This window comes from Mirounga angustirostris, unplaced genomic scaffold (assembly GCF_029215605.1).
Source record: "Mirounga angustirostris isolate CCGP_5_RB_7025 unplaced genomic scaffold, mMirAng1.0.hap1 SCAF_2, whole genome shotgun sequence".
In the NCBI taxonomy this organism is placed as follows: domain Eukaryota; kingdom Metazoa; phylum Chordata; class Mammalia; order Carnivora; family Phocidae; genus Mirounga; species Mirounga angustirostris.
The window spans coordinates 13,629,097-13,656,201 of NW_026991710.1; the positions used below are offsets into that span (position 1 = coordinate 13,629,097).

The 27,105-nt window shown below is 45.3% G+C and overlaps 1 protein-coding gene across 1 annotated transcript in view; it reads left to right on the top strand.

Annotated features, from left to right (window-relative positions):
- The first annotated feature begins 650 nt into the window (after positions 1–650).
- Positions 651–27,105, top strand: part of LAP3 (leucine aminopeptidase 3) — a 29,682-nt gene continuing 3,227 nt past the window's right edge. Inside the window, exons 1-10 of the mRNA XM_045881426.3 lie at positions 651–808; positions 3,098–3,213; positions 4,521–4,575; positions 5,033–5,138; positions 6,224–6,383; positions 7,935–8,099; positions 9,757–9,915; positions 19,811–19,935; positions 21,154–21,242; positions 22,655–22,757. Of these exons, the coding sequence (XP_045737382.2) occupies positions 707–808; positions 3,098–3,213; positions 4,521–4,575; positions 5,033–5,138; positions 6,224–6,383; positions 7,935–8,099; positions 9,757–9,915; positions 19,811–19,935; positions 21,154–21,242; positions 22,655–22,757 (1,180 nt within the window). The 5' untranslated portion in view covers positions 651–706. The remainder of the gene's footprint in view (positions 809–3,097; positions 3,214–4,520; positions 4,576–5,032; positions 5,139–6,223; positions 6,384–7,934; positions 8,100–9,756; positions 9,916–19,810; positions 19,936–21,153; positions 21,243–22,654; positions 22,758–27,105) is intronic.

The following is a 27,105-nucleotide window of genomic DNA, read 5'->3' on the forward strand; positions in this document are numbered from 1 at the left end:
AAATTTTAAAAACCTTTTTTAAAAAAGGAAAATTGTGTTAAAACATTGAGCACTATTCACAAAGCTCCTATTTTCCAAAACATTTGGGCTGTCTTACATTATTACACCTCTGGACCACATGCAAGTTAAAAAAAGTTCCAGAAAAGGATATGAATAAAAATAACTCGACAGGAGAGCCTCTACTATGCGGTTAGACCTCTACAGGAAAACCCCTGCTCTCCTATTTCTCCGGGGTCCCCCGGAGCCCCGCCTCCATCCCCGCCCCTCCTTATATGACGTAACCGAGACTCCGCCCCTGTCTAGTGCGCCTGTCTGAGAGCCCGCCTCTTCGCTCCAGCCCGCACAGGCACACGCACGCTGGCACGCCCCTGAGCCTCCACCAGATCCGCGCGTCCATCCCAGCACCGCCCAGTGTGCGGGCGCGTGCCTCCCCGCTCCGCCCCCTGACATCTGCCCCGCCCCCCAGGCGCACGCACGCTCGGTCCCGCCCAAGCTCGTCCGAGTTCAAGCCGGTCCGCACCCAAAAGCCACGCCCCTGGTGGCCTCCCGCCACGCCCCTGACGCCCGCCAGGCACCTCCCTAGCCCCGTGCCCCGCCCCCTGAGCGCGCGCTCGCTGCCCCCGAAAGCCCCACCCCCAGGCAGGCGCCCGTCCCCCCAACGCGCCACGTGCTCGCTGGAGGGCGGCGTAGGGGCCGAGCCGGGAAGATGTTCTTGCTGCCCCTTCCGGCTGCCGGGCGAGTCGTCGTCCCACGTCTGGGCGTGAAGCGTTTCTGGGCACGGGGTCTCGCCGCCGCCGACATGACGAAGGTGGGAGGCCGTCACGGGAGTCCCGCTCCGGGCGACCGGAGCTTCGGAGCGGGTCGAGAACCCGGCTCAGAAGTGCCCTGGCTTTGCCGAGCTGGCCTTCGCAGGGGCAGGTGGCTTTGGGCTGCCCATCCCCCTGGCTGTTTGCCGAGCGTGTCCATTCTTCCATCTTTTGCTTGGGGGAGTGCTAGGTTCCGAACGCCGGCCGAGAGAGAGTGATAGCTGTGGCGACCGTGTCCTGAGCTCGCACTCTGTGCCATGTCCCGAGTCCTTGGTTTGTTTAGTCCGCGCCGTGCCCCAGGGAAGGACAGTGCCGGGGGTGTTGCCACCGTGGCGAGGACGGAGCCCGCGTTTGGTGAGGTGCAGCGTCCTCTGAGGCCCCGGAGGCGGCCCATCTCGGGCTCCACTCCCCCCCAGCCCCCCGCAATACCCCTTAAGTGGAAGGCCAGGACAACGGGTCCTCCGGGACTAAACTAACTGCCTGCAAGAGTTTCTAGAGGAAAAATAGCGTCTCTCTAGGGAAAAGGGCTTTGCACAGGGACCCATATCTTTGTGAAATTAAAAGGAGAGCGTCTTGGAGGAGAAAAGCTTTTTCCATCTAATTGAGCTCAAAAAAATTATGAAGGTCACTATTGGGATGTGGAGGATCTGGAAAGGGGAATGAATGGTTCGGTGAAAGGAGCACAAGCTTGGGAGTCATGCTTAAGGACCAGGAAAAAAATGGCCCTGGCAAGGAATATTCTGGATAGGGATTGGGCTCAGGCCTCCAGCGGTATCGCAGGTGGCCAGGGGACCAGATACCTTGTCCTGTGTTCTTTCCAGTACTGTGTAACATCGTTCCCAGGTGGCAGGTGGGTCCTGTGTCCTCAGTTCCCCACTTGGTTCCACCGAATTCCGGGCAGTGGGCAGTCTTAGGAAAATTAGCATCTGGAAAAGTTACACCAAGGAAGTGTATTTTTTTGATGAAGAAGAGAAAGGACGCTGTGTGCTCCCATTACCGGTGTGATTTTGTGGAAAAGATGTAGGATTGTCGGAGAAGGTAATCAGGATTCTTGCTCAGTTCTGTTGCACGTGGGCTAGTAGATCAGACCAGGTTTCTGTCTCCTGGTCTGTGGGAAGAGGAGTACGTGTTCTTTCCACCTCACAGAGTTGCCGTAAGGCAGAAAACATTTTAAAGTCAAAAATTGCCGTGCAAAGACAAATAGTGATTCCCAGGTTGACTTCTTTCTTTCGGTTCTTTGAGGCGTGACAGGATGAGCTGCTAGGTGCTGGGCACAGGGCTCTGCTCTCTGTGAGGATGCCTCTGTGTGAAGATGCATCCTTCTTCTTTCAGCCTAGGAACTGGCCAGAGTGCGGATTTGTATTGGCAACTGCAGCCATTGGCTTTACTGTGGTAGCATCCCAGAATACCTGAGATTTGCGTTTGAAGATTGTAGGGAGGGGAAAACTTCCCTCTACTCTGCTGGGTTCTGTGGCTGGACCTGGGAATTAAACGGATGTATGACAGGTTAACAAAGAAAAGTGTACAAAATTTATTAGCTGTTTTTACATGTACATGGGAATCTTCGAAAGGAGAATGAAGACCCGCAAGCCTTGAGCTGTCAGGACAGCTCATATACCTTTTTAAACAGAGAACGAGCAATTGTGGGGATGTAACAAGACAAAGGGGGTTGGGCTGGGGCAGGAAATTGGGGGACAGTGACTAGGAAGTATACTGGGGAAATTAATGGAAGGTAAGGGTTATTTTAGTAGGTTTGTTTGTGTGGATCCATTTCTTAGTACAGGGAGAGCACCTTTCTTACAGGAAATTTTTTGCCCTGCTTTTAGGTAGAAAGTGGGATATCAGCCCTTCCTGCACCTGCTGTTTCTCATGTGCCTTTAGTTCAAAATAATCAATATGCCCAAGTGGCATATTTTGGGGTGGCATGTTCTGAATCCCTTTGAGGTCTAACTTGGTTAAAAACGGATTTGTTTTCTTAAACAAAACACCTTTTTGCCCTTCTTTATTTGGAAGCAAAGAAAACCCTTTATGCTGTGAAAGCCCTTTCTTGGGAGGGATCATGAAGACCCAGGACAGGTAGTACTTGCGGTCTTGCTTTGGCAGGAATTTGAAACATTTAGGCAGGATGTGAGTGTAGCTGACTGCCCAGCACCTGCTTCTTTTTTGGCTTTGGCCTTGAGGGGAATTTGGGTGGAATTATTTGCTTCTTCTGGAACGTGGGGAACTCTGAGTCCCCCTAGGGGATCTATTCTAATTATACTCATTTTTTTTTTCCGCTTGTTCTTTCTCAGGGTCTTGTTTTAGGAATCTATACCAAAGACAAAGAAGATGATGTGCCACCGTTTACGAGTGCAGGAGAGAATTTTGATAAATTGGTGTCCGGAAGGTTGAGAGAAATTTTGAACATGTAAGTATTCGCCTATGGGTTCCAGTTTTTAAAATGCCCTGAAACCGAAAGAGAATTTTTTTCTTATGCTTTATTGTTAGTAGATAAAAATTAAGGGAAGTAAGTTGGCCCGTATCTTCTCAGTGGAAGTGAAAGTATTTGCCCCTGGAATGCACTTTGGTACTTTGCCTTTCAGTAGGGGTGAGTCTACAATTCTGGGAAGTAAGGCCACTTCAAATCAGAAACACGTTGTGAGAGACTGACCTAGAAAGATCTGGAAAGTACCAGATTTCCTCAGCCCACCCTCATCCTACCCGCCTGCCTTCCCACCAGCCTGTCTGCCTGCTCTAATGCCCCTTCATTTATGGGGGACAGCCTGTCCCTAGACTAGCTCAAAACAGCTTACGGGTACAGCTCCTTTCTTGGTGTGCCTTGAGTTTCAAAGTCTCAAAGTGAATTACCTAAGGGTATAGTTAGACTACAGATTCTAATTCAGTAAATCTGGGTGGGGCCTGCTATTGGGAACACTCAGAATAGATACGATTTAGAGGAGGTACAGAAATTGGGAGTTTCGACTCCTGAGCTGCAGGCCACGTTTGGCAGAAAGAGAAGTGTCAATTTAAAGCGACTGCAAGTACATATTATTCAGATTATAGATAACCTGTTGGAATGTAGTCTAATAATTATAGTAATTGTTGAATCCCGGGGTGATAGAATTTGCATCCCTTCTCAATTCCCAGTCCTTCACCAGTAGACTGCCTTCTCAAGTGCCGTGATTAATTCATTAATCCAAAATCCACTGAGTACAGTATAGCCTGGCCTTCCTGACAGATAACTATTAGCTGTGGCACCGGGGCATCCAGTCCTCTGACTATAATTATTTTTTGCCACCTCCTTTGTTTGGAAATTGCCCAGTATCCCATCTGTACAGAACTCTACCCACCCACCCCAACAGCCTCCAAGCTGAACGCTGCAGTCAGGTTGGCCATTATGAAAGATGGGAGTTTCGGGGCAGCCTTCATCCCCCTCTGTAGCTCAGCCCCCCTCTGTATCCACACATTACCCATCCAAGGCGTTGCTCTCTGTAGTTGTTTTCAAATAGGTTTGTACTAAATCCCGTGTGGAAGTTTGCTAAATGATTTTTGAGCTAGAATTAGAAGTGCTGCATCTGAAAAATCTGACCTGAGAGAATTCTGTATTTTGATAAAAACATAAATGCAGCAAATTCACAGAAGCAGCAGAGTATTGTAATCACACAAAAGATATGTATATGTCACTTTCCAAAGGAGCAGAGACAACTAGTTTTTAAATATTTCCTCTCGTTTTAGATCTGGACCTCCTCTGAAGGCAGGCAAAACCCGAACCTTTTATGGTCTGCATGAGGTATGAGATGAAGATAAGCTTTATGTGGCAAAGCCTCAGTGGGCCCCTCCTGAGTGCCAAGTAATGTGGCTGCACAGTCGTGCAGAAAATTTTGTATCTGATTGTGTGTATGCTTTTATTCCTGTGTTAAGCCACAAATATTATTTAAGGTTGTAAAGAGGCAATTAGCTGTTAAGAAGCACTGCATCGTGGTCTGTCGGCTTTCGTTGTTCAGTTTCCATAGTTATGGCACAGGCTTACGTAGAATTATTTGCAAGATTATCCTCACTCTACCTTTTAAACACAAGTGATACAATTTTACCAAGATACAGGGTAAAACAAAACAACGAAATTTCACTGGGAGGTTCCTGTGTGGAGGTGAAGGTAATTGTGTGGGATCTCACAGACCTTTCCCCGCTGGAAACAGATGTTTTAAAGACATGATGTGGTTGGTTGATCTTGTGCATGTGTCAAACAGGACTTCCCCAGCGTGGTGGTGGTTGGCCTCGGCAGAAAGGCAGCTGGAGTCGACGACCAGGAAAACTGGCACGAAGGCAAAGAAAACATCAGAGCTGCTGTTGCAGGTGATTCCACTTTTGAAGTTTAAGGTTGATGGAGAGTCTCGAGGATGTCCTCTTTAAGATTGTCTCTTTCCGCTCGCTTGGTCCTTGTAACCGTCACCACCCCCCACCATGTTCACAGAGAAAACACTCATCTGAGCAAATGCTCGGTTTCCCTTACACGGTATGCCTGGCCTTACGTGGATACAGAAGGTTAGCTTTTGGAATTTTAGTTTTGATATTTGCATAGCTTGTGTTTGCAAGTTTCACAACCATTAATTGTTCTCTCATGCAGTATTGACCCCAGAGCTCTATGTTACCAGAAAGTTATGGTGGGTTTTTTTCCTTTTTGTAATACAAACCTCGTGTTGCCTGACTTTTAAATGACGTGGAATCCTCTTACTTGCAGTTAGAGGAAATGGATGCAAAGTGTGGGGTGCTTGGATGGTAGGTGTCTGTCCCCGTTTGCCACGTGCATGGTTTACAAGTTGAGATAGATGCCACTGAGTCACTTCGGAGCTGAGCAGCAGAATGAGGCCTTTACCCAGAGACTGTGGTTAAAGATGCTTTGAGAGACATTGCTGAGGCGGTGATAATTAGCTTGATTGATCGTTGGCCCTGTGGATATCGTCTCTGTTTGTTAAATCTACTTTCAAAGTTCATGTTGAGTGATTCGTTCATAACTTTTATTTGAGACTTTCTGCTAACCTGATCTTCGTAAAATGCTGTGTTACTAATGGACTTTACTCAGTTCTTTGGATATAATTTCAGTGTCATCATTCCTCTGCCATTTTTAATCTGATAAGCTCTTGGTGACTAGAAAGCTTTGTCAGGAAATTCTGATGTTTCAGAAGTTGTACAATAATAGCAGGCCCCACTCTACCAGGAGCTGGGTCAGCCCTTTTATCTATGAGTCTGTCCTCCCACTGTCTGTCAGATGTGGACTCATCCTCACTTTGCAGAAGGAGGCTCAGAAAGGTCAAGTGTCAGCTGGGATTTGAACCCCAGACCTCTTGTTTTCTCAGCCCACAATCATGCTTCTGCCTTCCACTATTGGGTTGCTTCTGACTGACTCCCATTTTTTCTGGTTTTTCTCTGTCCCTTTGAAGCGGGGTGCAGGCAGGTTCAAGACCTGGAAATCTCTACCGTGGAGGTGGATCCCTGTGGAGATGCGCAGGCGGCTGCAGAAGGAGCAGTGCTTGGTCTCTTTGAGTATGATGACCTAAAGCAGAAGAAGAAGGTTGTCGTGTCAGTGAAGCTCCATGGAAGGTGATGGAACAAAACCAAGATTAGGGTTGCATTTCCTGATGTTCAGATAGTCAGGCCTTTGGGTGTGAGCTGCCTGCTTCTCAGTATGGGCATGCCACATGGCTTGTCTGGGACCTCCCCCATCACCTCAGCCATTTTACGAGTGTGGTGACTGTCCTCACATTCTGCTCCTGGCTTTTGCCAGGTATGTATTTCAACCCGTGGTTTCCTAGGCCCCTCCATGCTTGCTGGTTACTAGGAAGCCAAACCAAGTTGGCTCTCTGAAGAGGGGAGAATGTGACAGACAGGTCCCAGCAAGTATTGATACAAATAATTTCCATTTAGCCAGTATCTGTTGGCCCTGTGTCAAATGCCAGGATATACAGATAGAGGGCTTAGGGTCCTTGCCCTCATGGTCTAGTGGGGAGGGTCATTTTTCAGCAGACTTATTGAGTACCTACTACATTGCAACCCTATCTTTCCTGGGTTCTAGGAGATGACGCCTCTGCCATCAGGAATAGACAGAGGTGAGACCTTCAGGAGATGGCGCTATGAGGACAGTGGGCGTCTTGATATAGCCTGGGGGTGGGCAGCTGTGAGGGAGTGGTTTGGGATGAGAGCTCTGGGACCGCTCAACCTGGCTTTGAACCCTGGCTCCCCAACTTGCTGGCTGGGCAACTTCAGCAAAGTGACCAAAATCTCTTGTTTTGCTTTCTTCATTTGTTCAGTAGAGCTGTAATCCCAATGTCATAGCGCTTTTATGGTGATCAAAAGACACTGTCAAGTGCGTGGCACATGGCAAATCCCCCATTTCTGTGCCACCTGTATTAATTCCTGTTGTGCATAAGAAGATCTGAGATCGTGACACACATGCCCATATCTTTTCTTTTAAAGCTGGTCCTTGCCCTTTGGTGCACTTGTGTTCAGAGCCCTGACCCGGGCAAAAAGGAGGCAGAAAGGCCTTCACTTTCACATCAGGACTGTTGCAGTGTGCTTGCTCCACAGCAAGCCCCTGGGGCTGCATCATCCCTGCTGCAGTGAAGGACACAGTGGGCCTTTGAGAAGATGGAAACCTCTTTTTTTTTTTTTTTTTTTTTAGAGATTTTATTTATTTATTCATAAGAGACAGAGAGAGAGAGAGAGAGAGAGAGGCAGGCTCCCCGCTGAGCAGGGAGCCCGATGCGGGACTCGATCCCAGGACCCTGGGATCATGACCTGAGCCAAAGGCAGATGCTTAACCATCTGAGCCACCCAGGCACCCAAGATGGAAACCTCTTCCATTGGTTTGTGTGTTAGAGTTAGGGCTTCAAGGACCCATCAGTCCACCTCTTTTTCATGCACATGAAATGTGGAATGCTTCTGTTCTCTACCTCGGCTCAGCCAGGGCCCTGTTTTCTAGCTCTTTGTATCTGCTGCCCTGGGTCAGAGCAGAGAATGATCCAGGTCCTGTGTGTCCATTTTGCACTTGGGGTCTTCCCCTTTTGCTTTTATAGGGTAAGAGTCCTCCTAGCTGCAGCACAGTCAGTATCTTGAGAGGTTGTCTGACAGTGACCTTGTGCTTTCTTCCACCAGCGGGGACCAGGAGGCCTGGGAGAAGGGCGTCCTCTTTGCTTCTGGGCAGAACTTGGCACGGCACTTGATGGAGACTCCAGCCAATGAGATGACACCAACCAAATTTGCCCAAATCATTGAGAAGAATCTCAGAGGTGCTAGTAGTAAAACAGAGGTCCACATCAGGTAATAATGCAGGGAATAGGCAGGGAAAAGGGGTACACAGAGGATCCTAGTCAAGGAGGCTTCTGGAAGAGCCGGAAAGACTTGCCAACGAAAATGGTGCCTAAGCAGAGTCTGGAAGATGGCCATCGCAATTAGATGGAGAGAGAGTAGGGCGGGGCATTTCAGGTGCAGACTTGAGTGTGCAGTGGCCCCTTGGGAAACTACCAGGGCTTGTGAAGCCAAGGAAGGATTCAGGCAGCGATGAGGCGGGTCAGACGGGCAGAGTTTAACCCATTAAACAGACAGCTGCTCTTGTGTAGATGGCTGTCAGTCAGAGAAATACAGACGGGACTTCCAGAAGGCCAGGGCTTTCATAAAGCATCAAGTACTGAGTTTGTACAGCCTTGCTGCTTTTAAGTGGTGTTTTCATTGTCCTCCCTTCTGTTTTTATGTTCTTTCCCCTCTGAAGTCTGGTGGCCATCTCCCCATGGCAAAACCCTTTTAATGATCTTAACGAGTGGACAGGCAAGTGTAGGGAGGAGCGCTCCTTGGATGTAGTTTTTACTGCTTTGCCTGTTGGAGTGTAGGATTTCTCTCCTGGCCTAGTTAACTGTGGCCAGAATTCAGTACAAAGACCTTTGTACCCGTCACCTGCCAGGGATAGCGATATGGCATTTCTTTTCTGGTTGGCATTACAGACTGTTCCCATTGGATCACCCCCTGTGATCCCGTGTTTAAGTATTTACTAGCTTTCCCACTTCAAGCAGACATCTCAGACTGCAGTTGAAACCATGAGAAGCAGTGTGACGATGCTGAAAAGATCAAATTCCAGCAATTCTAAAACAGCAAAGAACTGTGATACTTTAGTGCAGTCATTGGAGTGTAGCTTTGTTGGATTTTTTGTTTTCTTTGTTTTTTTTGTTTTTATTGGTTGGTTTTTTGGGTCATTTTTAGAAATACAAAAAATAAAGTACTGCACCCTGTAACTGCTTTTAAGCATCCTTTATGGTCTCAGAGCTCTGCCAACTTTATCTTACGTGAAACTGTAGATATCAGTAGGTTAGGAGGAACAAATCAAGCAATAAGTACTTATTGACTCTGTCTTGTTACCTGACATTGTATTATGTATTATGGGTGAATTCTCTTAGTAATTTGTTTTTTGGGGGGGGGGGGGACAGCAAAACAAAGTTTGAGCGATACAGCAAAGTGACAGTATAAAGCTTCCAAGGAGGGAGGGGACCCGAAGGCGTTGCCCTCTTAGTAATTCTGTAGCTCATCTTTTGACAGATGTATCAGTGACCTCATTTTGTTTTTGTTTTTGTTTTTTTAAGATTTTATTTATTTGAGAGAGAGAGAGCAAGAGAGAGAGCACGAGCAGTGGGGAGAGGGAGAAACAGGCTCCCTGCTGAGCTGGGAGCCAGACGTGGGGGATCATGACCTGAGCCAAAGGCAGATGCTTAAACAACTGAGCCACCCAGGTGCCCCAACCTCGTTTTATAGATGAGGAAACAGGCTCAGAATCAAGTGGCCCAAGCATATTCAGAAAGCAAGTAGGATGTGATAATTGAAGCATTAACACGTGTATATGTTTTAAGAGTTTTACACATAAATATTTTCTAAGTTATTTTGAAATAGAGATAACGAAGCATATTGATTTTTCTCCTTTTCTGCACTGTAGACCCAAATCTTGGATTGAGGAACAGGAAATGGGATCATTCCTAAGTGTGGCCAAAGGATCTGACGAGCCTCCAGTCTTCTTGGAAATTCACTACAGAGGCAGCCCCAATGCAGGCGAAGCACCCCTGGTGTTCGTTGGGAAGGGGATTACTTTTGACAGGTACCTCTTTATGTCTCTGTGCTTTGTATTTGGTGAATGCTTTGTATGTACTTGTATCGTTTATGTGAAGTTTGCTTCACAAGCATGGTGTTCGGTCCAATCTTATATGTTACTTTAAATGTATTAAGCTGCCGTTTATAAAATGCTTACTGTGTGTTAGAGACTCTGTTAGGCATCTTACATGTGTTATCCTTGATCTTACTCCTAGGAGTTAGGCACACCTCTGCAGGTAAGGAAGGCATGGCTTGGAGAGGTGAAGTATTTGTTCAGAGCCCTATAACTCATGCATAGGGTCAGAAGTCAAACTCAGGTCTGTCTTTAAAATGACTAAGATCTTTCCACCGTACACTTTGATTTTCCTGTGTGGATATTAAAGCTCCCTCGTGTGGATAATGGGGTTGGAGCTGTTTGGATCATGCCATTGCCCCTTCGCTTGATTCCAATTGCTTTCTTTAACTGACCAGCCTAGCTCCCATTAATCTTATTAAACCATAAGTATTCCTTAGAATTGGGACCTGTCTGGTTATTTCAAGCAAGGAGAAGCTGAGGTGGAGGAGGTGGTATAGGTCTGTATTTCCCGTGGGAGGCATTGGCTGCTAATTAAGCATGAGGGTTAAAAAGGATTACTTGGCCAAAAACTAGGGTAGATAAAACACATGAGATTTTTGTTCTGTTTTTTTTTTTTTTTTTTTTTTTTAACTACAGGACTTCTCAGGGCACAGAATGTAGCATTTTCTAGGCTTCCTTTGGGAGGGAATTTATTTCTCTTGGGACTCATGGTCCATGGAAATTACTTTGGAAAATGGTTGTACAGATCCGTAAAATCTGGGTGTCTCCAGTACATGTGGGCACCCATTCAGATGCTCTGTCTGGAACGTGAATGAGTGCAGCCCTCACAGGAATGCTTCCAGGTGCCGTGAGACCCAGCCCAGGCAGCACTGGCTGCCAGCGGCATCTTCCTGATGTTAGCATCCTCTGTCTTCTACCCAGAGGTCCACCTTCTCTGCTTTGAAGCATTGGTCTCCAAACAATCATTCTGGCCCATCACTAAAAGGTTCAAGCTTATATTATTCACAGTATGCATATTGATTTTTAAGTTACATCCGTATGCAGTCATAGACATAAAACTTAAGTGTCTGTCGTAAAGCACAACAGCAAATAAAAATTAGAGAGTGAAAGTTAGGCTGTTCTTAATTGTCTTGCTAATTGTGATGATTTTATACTGTCTTGGGCTAATATCACGATGCAGCATTAATGCTCAATGTGAAGTTTATGGTTAATTTAAATCCATCCTTGGATTTGTGCTATGAGAATATTTTAGCAAGGAAGCCTGACCTAGTCTTTGGGTTTAGAGAAAGCTTCTTCAAAGGAGTGACAGGTTTAGCTAAAGAGGGGAATGGTAGGAGGAGTTAGTGCAGCAGGGAGGAGGGCAGGGAGGAGCTGCAAGGTGAGAAGGACAAGGGAAGGCCTGAGGGAAGGCCTGCAGACAGGAAGCAGGCTGAAGCAGAGCGAGGTGGCGGGGAAGGAAGCACACAGCGGGTGGAGACGGGGGCAGAGATGGGTGGTTCTGGGCCCGGTTGCCTTTTGGACTTTGCTCTAAGAATAACTGGAAGTAACTGAAGGGTTTCTAGCCAGGAGAGTCTGTGTTTTCTTCTCTAAGTGTTACAGTTTTAGCATTTAAGGCTATGATCCATTTTGAATTTTGGTGCATGCTGTGGAAAGCATTGTTTTTTTTTCTTTCCATATGGATGTCTATTTGTTGCAAAGCTGGTTGTTTAAAAGACTATCCTTTTCCATTGAACTACCTTGCACCATTGTTAAATCAGTTGGCCATATTATTGTGGGGTGTAACTCTGGCCTCTTTGTCCTTGCCCCCAGGACCTTGCGACCAAGTGTCTAATGAGTACAGCTTTGTCTTGACATGTAGTAAGGAGTCCTCCAGCTTTGCTCTTCTTTTTCAAAATTACTTTAGCTGCATCCTTTGCACTTACATATCAATTTTAGAATCTGCTTATGATTTTTTACGAGCACACACAAACACACAAAGCCTACCGGGATGTTTGTTGAGGTAGATATTTTTTATTTTGGTAAAAATGGTAGTTGTGTGAGGAATGAAATGAAGGGGGTAAGACTGGTACCAGGGAGACCTGAATTTATAGGAGCCGTGGCAGACACCCCAGTGACTTGATGGTGGCCTCACCAGGATGGATGCAGTAGAAAAGAAATGGGTGGATTTGAGAGAGATCTAAAAGGTGAGCGGTGGTAACTGCTGCTCTTTGGTGGTTACTTTCAACTGTAGTCCTATGCATGGAGAGTGAGGAAGATGTGAGTAGACAGAATGACCTCATGTGCTGGTGTGTTCCCCGCCCCCCACCCCACCCCATGGGGTTCTCTCTGGACTTCTTGAACCAAGAGTGTGCTGCTTTTCTTATTCTGAGCCAGTGGATCATCTTTAATTCTAGGTGTAATTGACAGCCATCTAATTATCAGGTGCTTCTGAGGCGAGTGAGAATTAGGACTTAATGTCTGAGGAAAGCAGACCTCTGTGCAGGGAATAGACTCCGGAGTCGCCAGGGCAAGTCAGCAGCGGATCTCAGTGAGAACTTACAGGCAGAGCCCCGGCCCCAAGCTCAGGCTGTGAAGCAAGTGGCTTCTGGACTCTTGTAGACTGGAAGCAGAAAAGTCACTCGGTAGTTACAGAAGCCTATTCAGGGGAAGTAGTTCGGGTTTTGCTAACTGAAACCCTTCTTAGCTCTCGTGTTTGAACGCTGTCTTTTTTTTTTTTTTTTTTTTATGTTATGTTAGTCACCATACAATACATCGTTGGTTTTTGATATGGTTATCCACGATCCATTGTTTTCGTATAACACTCAGTGCTCCATGCAGTACGTGCCCTCCTTAATACCCATCACCGGGCTAACCAATCCCCCCTCCCGCCTCCCCTCTAAAACCCTGTTTGTTTCTTAGAGTCCATAGTCTCTCATGGTTCATCTCTCCTTCCAATTCCCCCCCTGCATTTTTCCCTTCCTTCTCCTAATGTCCTCCATGCTATTTCTTATGTTCCACAAATAAGTGAAACCATATGATAATTGGCTTTTTCTGCTTGACTGACTTCACTTAGCATAATCTCCTCCAGTCCCATCCATGTTAATGTCAAAGTTGGGTATTCATCCTTTCTGATGGCTGAGTAATATTCGATTGTATATATGGACCACATCTTTATCCATTCGTCTGTTGAAGGGCATCTCGGCTCTTTCCACAGTTTGGCTATTGCGGACATTGCTGCTATGAACGTTGGGGTGCATATGGCCCTTCTTTTCACTACATCTGTGTCTTTGGGGTAAATAACCAAGAGTGCAATTGCTGGGTCATAGGGTAGCTCTATTTTTAAATTTTTTTTTTTTTTTAAAGATTCTATTTATTTATTTGACAGAGAGAGACACAGCGAGAGAGGGAACACAAGCAGGGGGAGTGGGAGACGGAGAAGCAGGCTTCCCGCGGAGCGGGGAGCCCGATGCGGGGCTCGATCCCAGGACCCTGTGATCATGACCTGAGCCGAAGGCAGATGCTTAACGACTGAGCCACCCAGGCGCCACTATTTTTAAAGTTTTGAGGAACCTCCACACTGTTTTCCAAAGTGACTGTACCAACTTGCATTCCCACCAACAGTGTAAGAGGGTTCCCCTTTCTCCACAACCTCTCCAACATTTGTTGTTTCTGTCCCTGTCCATTTTTGCCATTCTAACTGGTGTAAGGTGGTATCTCAATGTGGTTTTGATTTGGATTTCCCTGTCAGCTAATGATGATGAACATTTTTTCATGTGTCTGTTAGCCATTTGTATGTCTTCAGAGAAGTGTCGTTTCATATCTTCTGCCTACTTTTTGACTTGATTATTTGTTTTTTGGGTGTTGAGTGTGAGAAGTTCTTTATAGATCTTGGATACCAGCCCTTTATCTGTAGTGTCATTTGCAAATATCTTCTCCCGTTCTGTCGGTTGCCTCTTTGTTTTGTTGACTGCTTCCTTTGCTGTGCAGAAGCTTTTTATCTTGATGAAGTCCCAAAAGTTCATTTTCCCTTTTGTTTCACTAGCTTTTGGAGATGTATCTTGAAAGAAGTTGCTGTGGCCGATGTCAAAGAGGTTACTGCCTATGTTCTCCTCTAGGATTTTGATGGATTCCTGTCTCAAATTGAGGTCTTTCATCCACTTTGAGTTTATCTTTGTGAATGGTGTTAGAGAATGGTCGAGTTTCATTCTTCTGCATGTGGCTGTCCAATTTTCCCAGCACCATTTATTGAAGAGACTGTCTTTTTTCCATTGCATGTTTTCTCCTGCTTTGTCAAAGATTATTTGACCATAGAGTTGAGAGTCCATATCTGGGCTCTCTGTTCTGTTCCATTGGTCTATATGTCTGTTTTTGTGCCAGTACCATGCCGTCTTGGTGATCACTGCTTTATAATACAGATTGACATTGGGCAACGTGATGCCCCCAGCTTTGTTTTTCTTTTTCAACATTTCCTTGGCGATTCGGGGTCTCTTCTGATTCCATACCAATTTTAGGATTGTTTGTTCCAGCACTTTGAAAAATGTCATTGGAATTTTGATTGGGATGGCATTGAAGGTATAGATTGCTCTGGGTAGCATAGACATTTTAACAATGTTTATTCTTCCGATCCGTGAGCATGGAATATTTTTCCATCTTTTTGTGTCTTCTTCAGTTTCTTTCATGAGTGTTTTGTAGTTCCTAGAGTATAGATCCTTTACCTCTTTGGTTAGGTTTATTCCGAGGTATCTTATGGTTTTTGGTGCTATTGTAAATGGAATCGTTTCCTTAATTTCTCTTTCTACAGTTGCGTTGTTAGTGTATAAGAAAGCAACTGATTTCTGTGCATTGATTTTGTATCCTGCCACATTACTGAATTGCTGGATGAGTTCTAGTAATTTGGGGGTGGAGTCCTTTGGGTTTTCCACATAAAGTATCATGTCGTCTGCGAAAAGAGAGTTTGACTTCTTCTTTGCCAATTTGAATACCTTTTATTTCTTTTTGTTGTCTGATTGCTGTTGCTAGGACCTCTAGTACTATGTTGAACAATAGTGGCGAGAGTGGGCATCCTTGACATGCTTCTGATCTTAAGGGAAAGGCTCTCAGCTTTTCCCCATTGAGGATGATATTTGATGTGGGTTTTTCATAGATGGATTTTATGAACTTGAGGAATGTTCCCTCTATCCCTATGCTCTGGAGAGTTTTTTTTTTTTTTTTTTTAAAGATTTTATTTGTTTATTTGACAGAGAGACAGCGAGAGAGGGAACACAAGCGGGGGAGTGGGAGAGGGAGAAGCAGGCTTCCCCGCGGAGCAAGGAGCCCGATGCGGGGCTCGATCCCAGGACCCTGGGATCATGACCTGAGCTGAAGGCAGATGCTTAACGACTGAGCCACCCAGGCGCCCCTGCTCTGGAGAGTTTTAATCAGGAAAGGATGTTGTATTTTGTCAAATGCTTTTTCTGTATCAGTTGAGAGGACCATATGGTTCTTCTTTCTCCTCTTATTAATGTGTTCTATCACATTGATTGATTTGTGAATGTTGAACCACCCTTGAATCCCGAGGATAAATCCCACTTGGTCGTGGTGGATGATCCTTTTAATGTATTATTGGATCCTATTAGCTAGGATTTTGTTGAGGATTTTGGAATCCATATTCGTCAGGGATATCGGTCTGAAATTCTCCTTTTTGATGGGGTCTTTGCCTGGTTTGGGGATTAAGGTAATACTGGCCTCATAGAATGAGTTTGGAAGTTTTCCTTCTGTTTCTGTTTTTTGAAACAGCTTCAGTAGAATAGGTATTATTTCTTCTTTGAATGTTTGGTAGAATTCCCCAGGGAATCCATCAGGCCCTGGACTCTTGTTTTTTGGGAGGTTTTTGATCACTGCTTCAATCTCATTACTGGTTATTGGCCTATTCAGGTTGTCAATTTCTTCCTGTTTCAGTCTTGGCAGCTTAGAGGTTTCCAGGAAGGCCTCCATTTCATCCAGATTGCTCAGTTTATTGGTATTAGTTGTTGATAATAATTTCTAATAATTGTTTCTATTTCCTTGGTGTTAGTCATGATCTCTCCCTTTTCATTCATGATTTTATTAATTTGGGTCCTTTGTCTTTTCTTTTGGATAAGTCTGGCCAGTGGTTTATCGATCTTATTAATTCTTTCAAAGAACCAACTTGGATCTGATCTGCTGTGTTTCTGGTTTCTAATTCATTGATTTCTGCTCTAATTTTAATTATTTCTCTTCTAATGCGTGGCTTAGGCATCATTTGTTGCTTTTTCTCTAGTTCTTTAAGGTGTAGAGTTAGTTGGTGAATTTGGGATTTTTCTATTTTTTTGAGTGAGGCTTGGATGGCTATGTATTTCCCCCTTGGTGGGGGGAATGCAGTATCTCATAGGTTTTGGACCGATGTGTTTTCGTTCTCATTGACTTCCATGAATTGTTTAAGTTCTTCTTTGATTTCCTGGTTGACCCAAACATTCTTGAGCAGAGTGGTCTTTAGCTTCCGAGTATTTGAATTTCTGCCAAATTTTTTCTTGTGATTGAGTTCCAGTTTTAAAGCATTGTGGTCTGAGAATATGCAGGGAATAATCTCAGTCTTTTGGTATCAGTTGAGACTTGATTTGTGACCCAGTATGTGGTCTATTGCGGAGACAGTTCCATGTGCACTTGAGAAGAATGAGTATTCTGTTGTTTTAGGGTGGAATGTTCTGTAAATATCTATGAGGTCCATCTGGTCCAATGTATCATTCAAAGCTCTTGTTTCCTTGTTGATTTTCTGCTTAGATGATCTGTCCATTGCTGAGAGTGGAGTGTTGAGGTCTCCTACAATTAACGTATTGTTATCAATATGACTATTTCAGTTGACAGTTGGCTTATGTAGATGGCTGCTCCCATGTTGGGGGTGTAGATATTTATGATTGTTAGATCTTCTTGTTGGATAGACCCTTTAAGAATGATATAGTGTCCTTCTGTGTTTCTAATTACAGACTTTAGTTTAAAATCTAATTTGTCTGATATAAGAATTGCTACCCCAGCTTTCTTTTAAGGTCCGCTGGCATGGAAGATGGATCTCCATCCCTTCACTTTCAGTCTGGATGTATCTTTAGGTTCAAAATGAGTCTCTTGTAGGCAGCATATGGATGGGTCCTGTCTTTTTATCCAATCTGCAATCCTGTGCCGTTTTATGGGAGCGTTTAGGCCATTCACGTTGAGAGTGATTATTGAAAGATATGAATTAATTGTCATCATGTTGCCTGTGAATATGTTGTTTTTATAGATTGTTCCTATAAATTTCTTTTCTATATCACTCTTGGGGTCTTTCTCCTTTTATAGAACCCCCCCTTAATATTTCTTGTAGGACCGGCTTAGTGGTCATATATTCTTTCAGTTTTTGCTGGTCGTGGAAGCTCTGCATCTCTCCATCCATTCTAAATGAAAGCCTTGCGGATAAAGTATTCTTGGCTGCATGTTCTTCTCATTTAGTACCCTGAATATGTCTTGCCAGGCCTTTCTGGCTTGCCAGGTCTCTGTGGATAGGTCTGACGTTATTCTGATGTTCTTCCCTCTGTATGTAAGGAATCTCTTCCCCCTAACTGCCCTTAAGATGGTTTCCTTGGTTGTAAGATTTGCGGGTTTTACTATTAGATGCCGGGGTGTTGATCTTGGGAGGGGTCCTCTCTGCCTCTAGGACTCGAATGTTTGTTTCATTCTCCAGATTAGGGAAGTTCTCAGCTACGATTTGCTCAAATACATCTTCTAGTCCTCTCTCTCTCTCCACTCCCTCCAGGATTCCAATTATTCTGACATTGGAATGCTTCATGGTGTCACTTATTTCTCTGATTCTATTTTCATGGATTCTGAGTTGTTTTTTCCTGGCCTCCTCTTTTCCCTTTTTATCTATTATATTGTCTTCCAGGTCGCTTATTCGCTCCTCTGCCTCAGTTACCCTAGCTGTTAGATTATCTAGATTGGATTGGATCTCACTGATAGCATTTTTAAGTTCTGCCAATTCACCTTTCATTTCTGCCCTTAGAGACTCTATGTTGCCATTAATTGATTTCTCCATTCTAGCCATTGTCTTCACAATTGCTAGCCTGAATTCCATCTCCGACATCTTGGTTATATCTGCATCCATTTGTAAATCTGCAGCATAAGTCATAATCTCTGAGTCTTTTCTATTTTGGGGGCTCCTCCTACTAGTCATTCTGTTGATGGATGTTTGAGGGAATGTATAGAGTCCATATTATTGACCAGAACCCAAGCAAGATGCACCTGTTTTCTTGGGACCTTAGGGTTGCTGGCCTCTTGTTTTCCCAGCCTGTCTTCTGCGGGAGGGGCCTGCCCCGCTGTTACTCAGGCAACCCTGTTTGGGTGGAGTTGCCCTTCCCCCCTGTGGCGGGGAATGGGCTCAGCGGGAATCAGTTTTGGGGGCTTTTGTTCTCTGGCGGCTTTCCCTGGCTGCTTTCCCCGAGTCAGAGCAGAAGAGTCAGAGCAGAAGAGACCGTTTCCAACCCTCTGCCTCAGAGCAGAGAGATTGCAGTCTGTTCTTCAGTGAGCTCTCCAGGCCACACCATCTCCGTTTCTGTCCGTGCTGCTATAAACTGTAGCAGCCTGGGTTGTGCGCCCCTCCACAGCGCTCCCAGTCCTGCCTCCAGGTCCGGGCACGTCTCTGCCCTTTGTGCTTCTAAAACCGCCAGCCGCTCCCAATTCACAGTGCGCACGACCCCCCGCTGCTCCAGGTTCCCGCCCCAGGGGCTGCCCTAAAGTCCTTCCCCAACGCTACCGGTCTGCGAGTCTGTGCCTGTCCCCAGCGAGCGAGGCTGTCACTCACCAGCGGTGTAGGATCCCCACGGCCAGGCACCCTCCCTCTGCCATTTATCCTCCAATATCTTTCCGCGGAATCACGGCTCCACGCTTCGTACCTCAAAACCAACTGCCTGCGATATTCTGTTTGTCGAGATCCAGATCTTCTTACATCTCAGGCTGATTTCGTGGGTGCTCAGAGTGGTTTGGTAGATATCCAGCTCAATTTCGGGGACCAGTTGAAATAGGGTCCCCTACTTTGCCGCCACCTTTCCCCCCTCCCTCTTGAGCGCTGTCTTTAAGGCTTTGGGTGAACTCTCGTTCTTTCTTTTTTTTAAAGAGGTTATTTGAGAGAGAGTGTTAGAGCATGAACAGAGGGTGGGGAGTGGGAGAGGGAGAAGGAGGCTCCCTGTTGAGCAGGAAGCCTGATGTGGGGCTCGATCCCAGGACCCTGAGATCATGACCTGAGCCGAAGGCAGATGCTTAACTGACTAAGCCACCCAGGCGCCCCTGGGTGAGCATCTTTCTTGTGCCTCTTCCTGATTCAGTTTGTATTTTGCCATCAGGATGAATCACCCCTTAGGGGTGTCGGAGGGAATTGTTGTCTCCCTGTCCCGTGGCTTGAGAGAGATCCTCCCAGTCTTCTGAGCTTGCTGGCTTTCCTTCCTTAATAGTTTGTGACCCTCAGGTTCAATAAGGTGATCGATTCATAAAATTTGCTGAAAAGACAAATCTGTTTGGATGTCAGGAGTTAATGAGCAAATACAGAGATGGGATTTGAGCAGCACAGATTGTGTGATGTAGTAATGTTTCCACTGACCCCGCTTACATTTCATCCAAAAAGAAATAAAATGAGCTAAGACACCCATTTATATTTTTATAAAGTTTGCAATATCTTTTAAAATGTTGAAATCATTCAGATTTTCAGTTCAGAAATATGAATTTTCTTTGCCAGGTAGATAGTGCTTCCGTTTATATATTCTTTCTTAAGAAAGTGATTTGGGCCCTCTTCGTTGCCACTGATGGTGCATGCTGTCCTTTTCTCCCACAGTGGTGGCATCTCCATCAAGCCCTCTGCAAATATGGACCTCATGAGGGCCGACATGGGGGGAGCTGCCACGATCTGTTCGGCCATCGTGTCTGCTGCCAAGCTGAACCTGCCCATTAACATCGTAGGTGAGGGGGCAAAGGGGGGTGTCCTGGAGAGTTCTGGAATCCAGTCAGACGACAAACCAGACAGCAGACTTGGCTTCCTCCAACCTGAAAAGATCAAGAAATGGTTTTCATCAAACAGAAGCTGTTTAGCTAAGTGTTGTCTTGTCTGAACTGATTGAGTTAAATGCGTTTTGCAGTCACGGGCTATAGCTAGAATTGATTTTTTTGTACTTTTGCAAAAAGCATTTAGCAGTTAGGGGCACATAATGTCAAGTTTGTGGTTTACTCCAGTGAAAAGTGCTCAGTAGTCATGGTGGAAGGGCACAGCAGGCACATTTAGTGATGGTCTCATCGGGCTTGTGGCTGGTGACGTGGCAGCATATACAGAAAATGGTTGAGACGAAGGGTTCAGTCCACACCAGCTCTCTGTGGAGTTCCAGATGCCACACCCCAGGCTGGGAGTTTGCCATGTTTCAGAGGAGTGGGGGGGTGGGGGGGCTTCGGTTAATGACTTTCCCAGTGTCCCGTCCCTTGTGCTATACCAAGGGAAGGTGTACTTGGACTCCAGGTCTGTCTCACAGGCGCCCTTCCCCGTCCCTGCTGATATCCTAGCCCTGTTTTGCCGAACTTTGGAAAGTAAGTTGCAGACATGACATGTCACTCCCGAATGCTTCAGCATGTGTCTGTCTTCTAAGAACAAGGACATCCTGTGTAATGACCATACCATTATCATTCACAGGGATTGATACAGTCACCTAATTCAGACTTCCCAGTTGTCTACAAAAATGTTCATTTTGTATATAGACACACACACACATTTACTTGTTTTTATTTTTGAAACCTAAGAGCCAGTTAAGGATCACACATTGCATGTGGTTGCCACGTCTCTAATATTTTTTAATCCGGAACCTTTTTCCTGCCCTTTTTCTTTCTTTCATGACACTGGCAGTTTTGAAGAGTTCAGGCTTGTCTTGTGATGGTCCACAATTTGGACTTATTTGGTTGTTTCTTCATGACAGAATCGGGTTAGACTCCTTGGTTGGAACACTACCTGAGTGATTGCACTTCCTGTGGCTGGCACACATGATGTCAGTTGGGTCCTTGGTGATGCTAAATTTTATCACTTGGTTAAGGTGGTGTCTGGCATACTTCTGATGGCCCACCAGTGGCCTTGGTCCTTTGGGTGGTGAGTGTAGACCCAGCACATTCCATGTTCCTTCATATATGCTTTTCCAATAGGTTTGGCCCCTCTTTGTGAAAATATGCCCAGTGGTAAAGCCAACAAGCCTGGGGATGTCGTCAAAGCCAAGAACGGGAAGACCATACAGGTGTGTGAATGCCAAACGTAGCCCTGCCCATTCTGGTGATCCAAGAGCTGGAACCTCCAGTGACCACATAAGCACACTTGAATTTCCATTCAGAGCATGGGCTCCATTTAGGGAGGGCAGTGTCTTCATTGCAAGTAGCTTTTCCTACAAAGTCAAAAGTATTTCTTTATGGGAATTATAAAAATATTTTCCCTATCTTACTGTTCCTCCTGTAAGCCATACACACACAAATTACCGCAAATCTACAGCAAGCCCTGCAGAGCATGGCAAAGCAGGAAAAGCCTGAGCTGTTTTCTAGAGATAGATCTGTGCCATGATTAACTTCTTCCTTTTGGGGTTCAGGTGGAACACACCATCCTGCATCATGGACTCTGCACTCGTGGGGATGTGGCTGCAGGGTCCTCTGCTGGGGCACCTGCATGCATGCACACACCACCCATAATGCCTGGCCGCTCTTTAAAAGGAGGGACTTTTTTGTATGTGTGTGTGTGTGTGTGTGCGTGGTTTTTATATATTTTTTATTTTATTTTATTTGTAAGTAGGCTCCACGCTGGGTGTGGCCCCAAGGAGGGGCTCGAACTCACGATCCTGAGATGGAGATCTGAGCCAAGATCAAGAGTCAGAAGCTTAATGGTTGAGCCACCCAGGCGTCCCCAGAAGGTGGTTTTATATGAAAATGATATGATCAATAAGATTGTTTTTTCTAGAAATGTAGAGGAGCCGGGGAGGGGGCTTGTTTCCCAGGCAGCATGACAAAGAAACAGGAGTTTTTCTTGCATTTCATAAGAAACCACAGAGACACAGTCACCAAAACGTATGCGCACCAAAATAACACGCTGGCCTCTACCAGTCCAGGCAAAATCAGGTACACCCTGTCCCAGGCACACGACCAAACACAGACACTAACAAAAAAAGGAGGGACTCTTGATCTCAGCTCAGGTCTTGATCTCAGGGTCGTGAGTTTAAGCCCCACGTTGGGCTCCATGCTGGGTATGGAGCCTCCTTTAAAAAACTTTGTAAAGTTGCTGAAGTTGCAAGAGTTCTCCTGTCTGGAGAGCCAGACTGCCACCTCGCCATAACCTTCCGAAACTCTTTAGCTTCTTTGTTTTCAATCTTGAAATTTTCCTTTTTCCTGTTAGATACTTGTTGGTACAGTGGGCCAGACATTTTCTATTTATTTCTGCTTCTAAAGTCATTAGCATTTGGTCATCAGCTCTGCTACAGGGATTATTAAATTATGTTTGCTCTTCAGAGTAAATACCTTCCTATTCTAATTGAAGCTTGAGTATGTGGTACTCGGACAGATGTCACACTAGCTTTTCTCACTTTTAAGTTGAACAGTGTTGTATCTTGTTTTGATATTCTTGACTTGTGTCCTCTTACCCTAACTTTTTTGACCCTTCTCTTTGCAGGTTGATAACACCGATGCTGAGGGGAGGCTTATACTGGCTGATGCACTTTGTTATGCGCACACCTTTAACCCAAAGGTCATCATCAACGCCGCCACCCTAACAGGTCAACCAGCGTGCTTTTCCTGTCTTTGTTTGAAGAAAGCCCTATTTGTTGGCGTAGGGTGGTGCGCACGTTAACTTGAGGCATGATTTTGCTGAAAGTTGGCTTGCTCCGCTTGCATTCAAATATGTTTCACTAGGGAAATTGTTCTGCAGCTGTAAACTGTTTTAAACGTTAGCTTTCCTGTTTTAAAACATTCCAGCCTGTAACTCTAGAAAGAGAAGTCACAAGCGGGTTACATCAGCCCATCCAGAGTCACCTCTGCACATGACACTAAGATGTTTTATGGTATGATTGCTGTTTGATACAGATCTGAAAATATTAGCGACAGATCCCCAAATTAGGAGCTGTTTGTATGAGTCAACGTATCTGATGCTGGCTGAGTTTTCTGAACTTTCTGTTCTTGGTGTTACAAAGAAACAAAAACATTGTTGGGAGGGGATGGGAAGGTCATCGTTTAACAGGCGGGTGGCGTGAGGTGCCAACTCACTGTCTCCTAGGGCCCCTTACAGCCCTTCAGCCTTGGGCAAGTTACCTGATCCCCCTGGGACATCGGTACCTGGGAGGCGCGCGTTACCTCACAGAGTGGTGGAATTTGGGAGGGGTTTGTAGGAAGCCTCTTTAGGCCACGTAGGAAGCCTGCATGTGGCAAACATTGGCTGAAGGAAGGCTAGAAGCCCACTGGGTCTGTGGAGTCACGAACTCCTTCCCGGAGGGATGACAACAGGTATTGCTTTGCTGCAGGAAGCAGACATTAGTAGTCTTTGATCCAACAGTTCTCTTTCCGGGGATTCATTCTGTTCTGTCTCTGCCTCTTTTAAGATTAAAATTCAGTTTTTTATCCTTTGGTTTTAATTCTTCCTCTGCTCATGTGAGCCTTTACTTTAGCAGAACTCAGTTCGTGTTTTCCCCTTTATGTGGCTCTTAACAATAAGCGCATAGATTTGCTAGGTGTTTGAGGGGCAGTGGTGAGGTGGGTGGTAATACACCCTTTCTGTAAATGAGGAATCATAGCCCCCTTCCCTTTTTTTTCCTAGTCTGAGGGTGGGAAAGTTGGCCCCAGGTAACTAGGAGCAAGCTGATGGGTGAGCCTTTCCACTGCCCACGTGTTGGCCTGGCTGAAGTTGCCCACACACTCACCGAGCCCCTTCTGAGTTCTAGTCGCTGTGATCAAAGGGAAGAATAAGAAACACTTTCCAGCCCCAGGTTCGTGGTGGGAGGAAGTACACAGTCTTTAGAGATGGAGGACCTGATTTTAAAACTTGTCCTGCATCTTAATAGCATGGGACTTTGGACAAGGCCAAAGAAACCTCATCTGTAAAAAGGGTATAATAGCATCTCACTGACAGGAGGGGTGTCTGTGCAGATGAAATGAGATGATCCAGGTTGATGTCCCTGGCCTGGCAGACACTAAACCAGTGTTACTGTCCTGGGAAAGGCAGGCCTATACCAGACTGTAGGAGCCATGGCTTCTTCCGGGGATGGCCATTCAGTTGTGCTGCCTGTTTCCATTTTCCTCATGCATGGTTGTGATTTAGATTTGGAGCTTTGATGTTTCTGTGAAACTGTGACAGTTCGGGTAACTTGATCAGTTAGCACCTCTGGCTCCAAATGGGCCTCAGAAAAGAATACGGAACGTAGGCCTCTGCTGTTGGTAATTCTGAAATCGGTGATGGTAGCAGTTCTGTCACCGTATGTAGAAAATAGAGCATTTCCTAAAGAATGTAATGGAATCAGCTTTAGAGCCTTGATCTCAGTTGGGATCATATTAAATATTTACATCTGTCATTTCTTACTGCTTTGGTAGAGGATATCACAGTCTTACTTTTGAGGATCAGGCATCTTGCTGAGAACTGCTGCTTGAGCTGGGATCTGAAGGAGGAAGCAGCACTGGGTGGAGGAGGGAAGGAAGATCATGCCAGCGGAGGGCACCTTTCCCTTTGGGGTGTGTCGGGGTAACGGCAAATGGAACTGGGAAGAGCACGGTGCGGCTGGGGTGGGCGCACGAGGCCAACATTCTAGGAGGCACCAGACCCCAGCTTGGCCTTGATGTGTTACTGGGGTTTGTCCTGAGGCAAGTGCAGCAGGACGCTATGGGGACAATAAGATCATGATTGTGCCGTGAAAGGGCCCGTGCTGGCTGTGTGCAGAATGCCCTGGAGAAGGGCCCAAGGTGACGGGCCGGCCAGGTAGGCGGGTGAGCAGTGTGCCTGTTGACTCTTGTAGATGCCTGAGTGTGTATATCGTGGGTGAATGTTAGGGTGTCTGCAGATGGCCTCAAAATAGTCTGTTGTGCAAGGGCTATAGGTGGAACAGGCTTGCCCATGAGTTGGTAATTGCTGATGCTGGTTAATAGCTGTCTGTGCATTTATTGTACTATTCTCTTCGTATGTATTTGGAAATTCCCAGAAGTTTATGTTGTTGTTGCTGTTTTTTAAGACAATTATTACCATAGTCCAGTTTGTGGATGACGATGGTAGCAGTAGCAGTAGGGAGAAGTGGATAGGCTTGAGAGAGAATTGGGAGGTAGAGAGTAACAAAACCTGAAGAACAAATGACCAAACAGACCGAGGTTGCTCAGATGTCATGCAGAATCACAGGGTTTTACAAATGGGTCACTACTTTTTAAATTGTCAACGGTTTGCCATCCCTTATGATTAACCAACAATACGTAATTTCCTTGTGATGTTTTGGGGAAAATGTACAATCCAGAGCCCTCATGACACAGAGGAATGGATTTTAAAGTGCTACTCTCTTCTCTGGAGAGTCCACGTAATCGTGTGTGTATGTGTGTGTGTGTGTGTGTGTGTGTGTGTGTGTGTGGCCGGGGGGTTAACCAAGATTAACAAAATGAAATGATGGCTCTGCGCTCTATTTCTTAAATCAGAGATGTGTGCAGATATTAACCCACAAACATGCAAGTCTAGGGGATCCACTCATTGGGTGTCCTACAACCAGTAATCCCAACTGCAAAGAAATGGAAGGATGTGGGAAGTTTTGTTTATTGTAAAAAAAAAAAAAAAAGTCTACAAAACAGTGTATAGAATTGTATTTTCAAGTATCCATTTTCCTTGGGGGAGATGCTAACAAGCAGTCCATGAAAAGCCACCATGCAAAGCCACAGTTAAAGATTAAGGAGCAACCTGGACACGCCTTGTATTACAGGGAGCAAGTACCACCTTGTGAAAACTATAAAATTGCCCTCGTCTTCTGTGGTGTCTCCTCTGATGTTCCAGGACTGTCCTAGTACTGAATGATAGTGGGGTTTGCTTTTCCCTTTGCATAAATACTGAGCTCCTTGTGTGCCAGGCAATGTGCTAGGCCCTAAGCGCATACTTAGGAATCAAACATGATCCCTGCCCCAGAGCTTGCAGCCAGGGCCAGGCAAGTAACAAATGAAACTGCTGGGAGCTGGTACCAGAACCAGAGAAGGTGGCGCTAAGCTGCAGCATTCTAATGGAGGTAGGTGCTCAGGAATGTGTGCCCACAAAGAACTTGGAAATCTGGATTTTAACTTGATTTTTAAAGATATATTAATGTAGGGGCACCTGGGTGACTCATTCGGTTAAGCGTCTATCTTTGGCTCAGGTCATGATCCCAGGGCTCTGGGATCAAGTCCTGAATCGGGCTCCCTGCTCAGTGGGGAGCCTACTTCTCCCTCTCCCTCTCCCCCTCCCTCCTGCTTGTGCTCTCTCTCATGCTCTCTCTCTCTTTCTCTCAAATAAATAAAATCTTTAAAATATATATATAAATGTAAAAAGAGAAGTCAACCAATGGATGCACCTTTGTTGGAGAAGGAAATGCAGATGAAACAAATAGGTATGATAAAATAATAATACTTTCTTCCAAAAAAAAGAAAAAGGGGCAGAGAATCTTAATAGCAGATACTTACAGATGTGATTAAAAATATTGAGGAATTAGAGATGCCTAAATGTCCCATAGAAAGTAAATTATGATACCTCTACCTAATGGATTTTTAAAATCATTAAAACTACTTTCTAACATTTGTTTCTAAAAGTGGAATAAATGTTTAAAGCATAAGAGGAAGAACACGTACTTGGACATGAACAGTATGGTCTTAATTATGTTTTTTAAAAGTTTAGAAAAAATCTGGAAGGAAATATTAAAAACATGTAATGGTTAATGCTGAGGATGAGATTACTGGTGATATTTGGTATTGTTTCCTTTTTTACATTTTCCTTAATAATTGAAGTTGAATTCTAGTTGAGAAAGTAGGAAGATATTAAATATATACAGTAAGGATTTTCAAAACTTCTCTAGTTATGAAAATGAAGCAGATATTAAAATCAAATTACAGGGACACCTGGGTGGCTCAGTCGGTTAAGTGGCT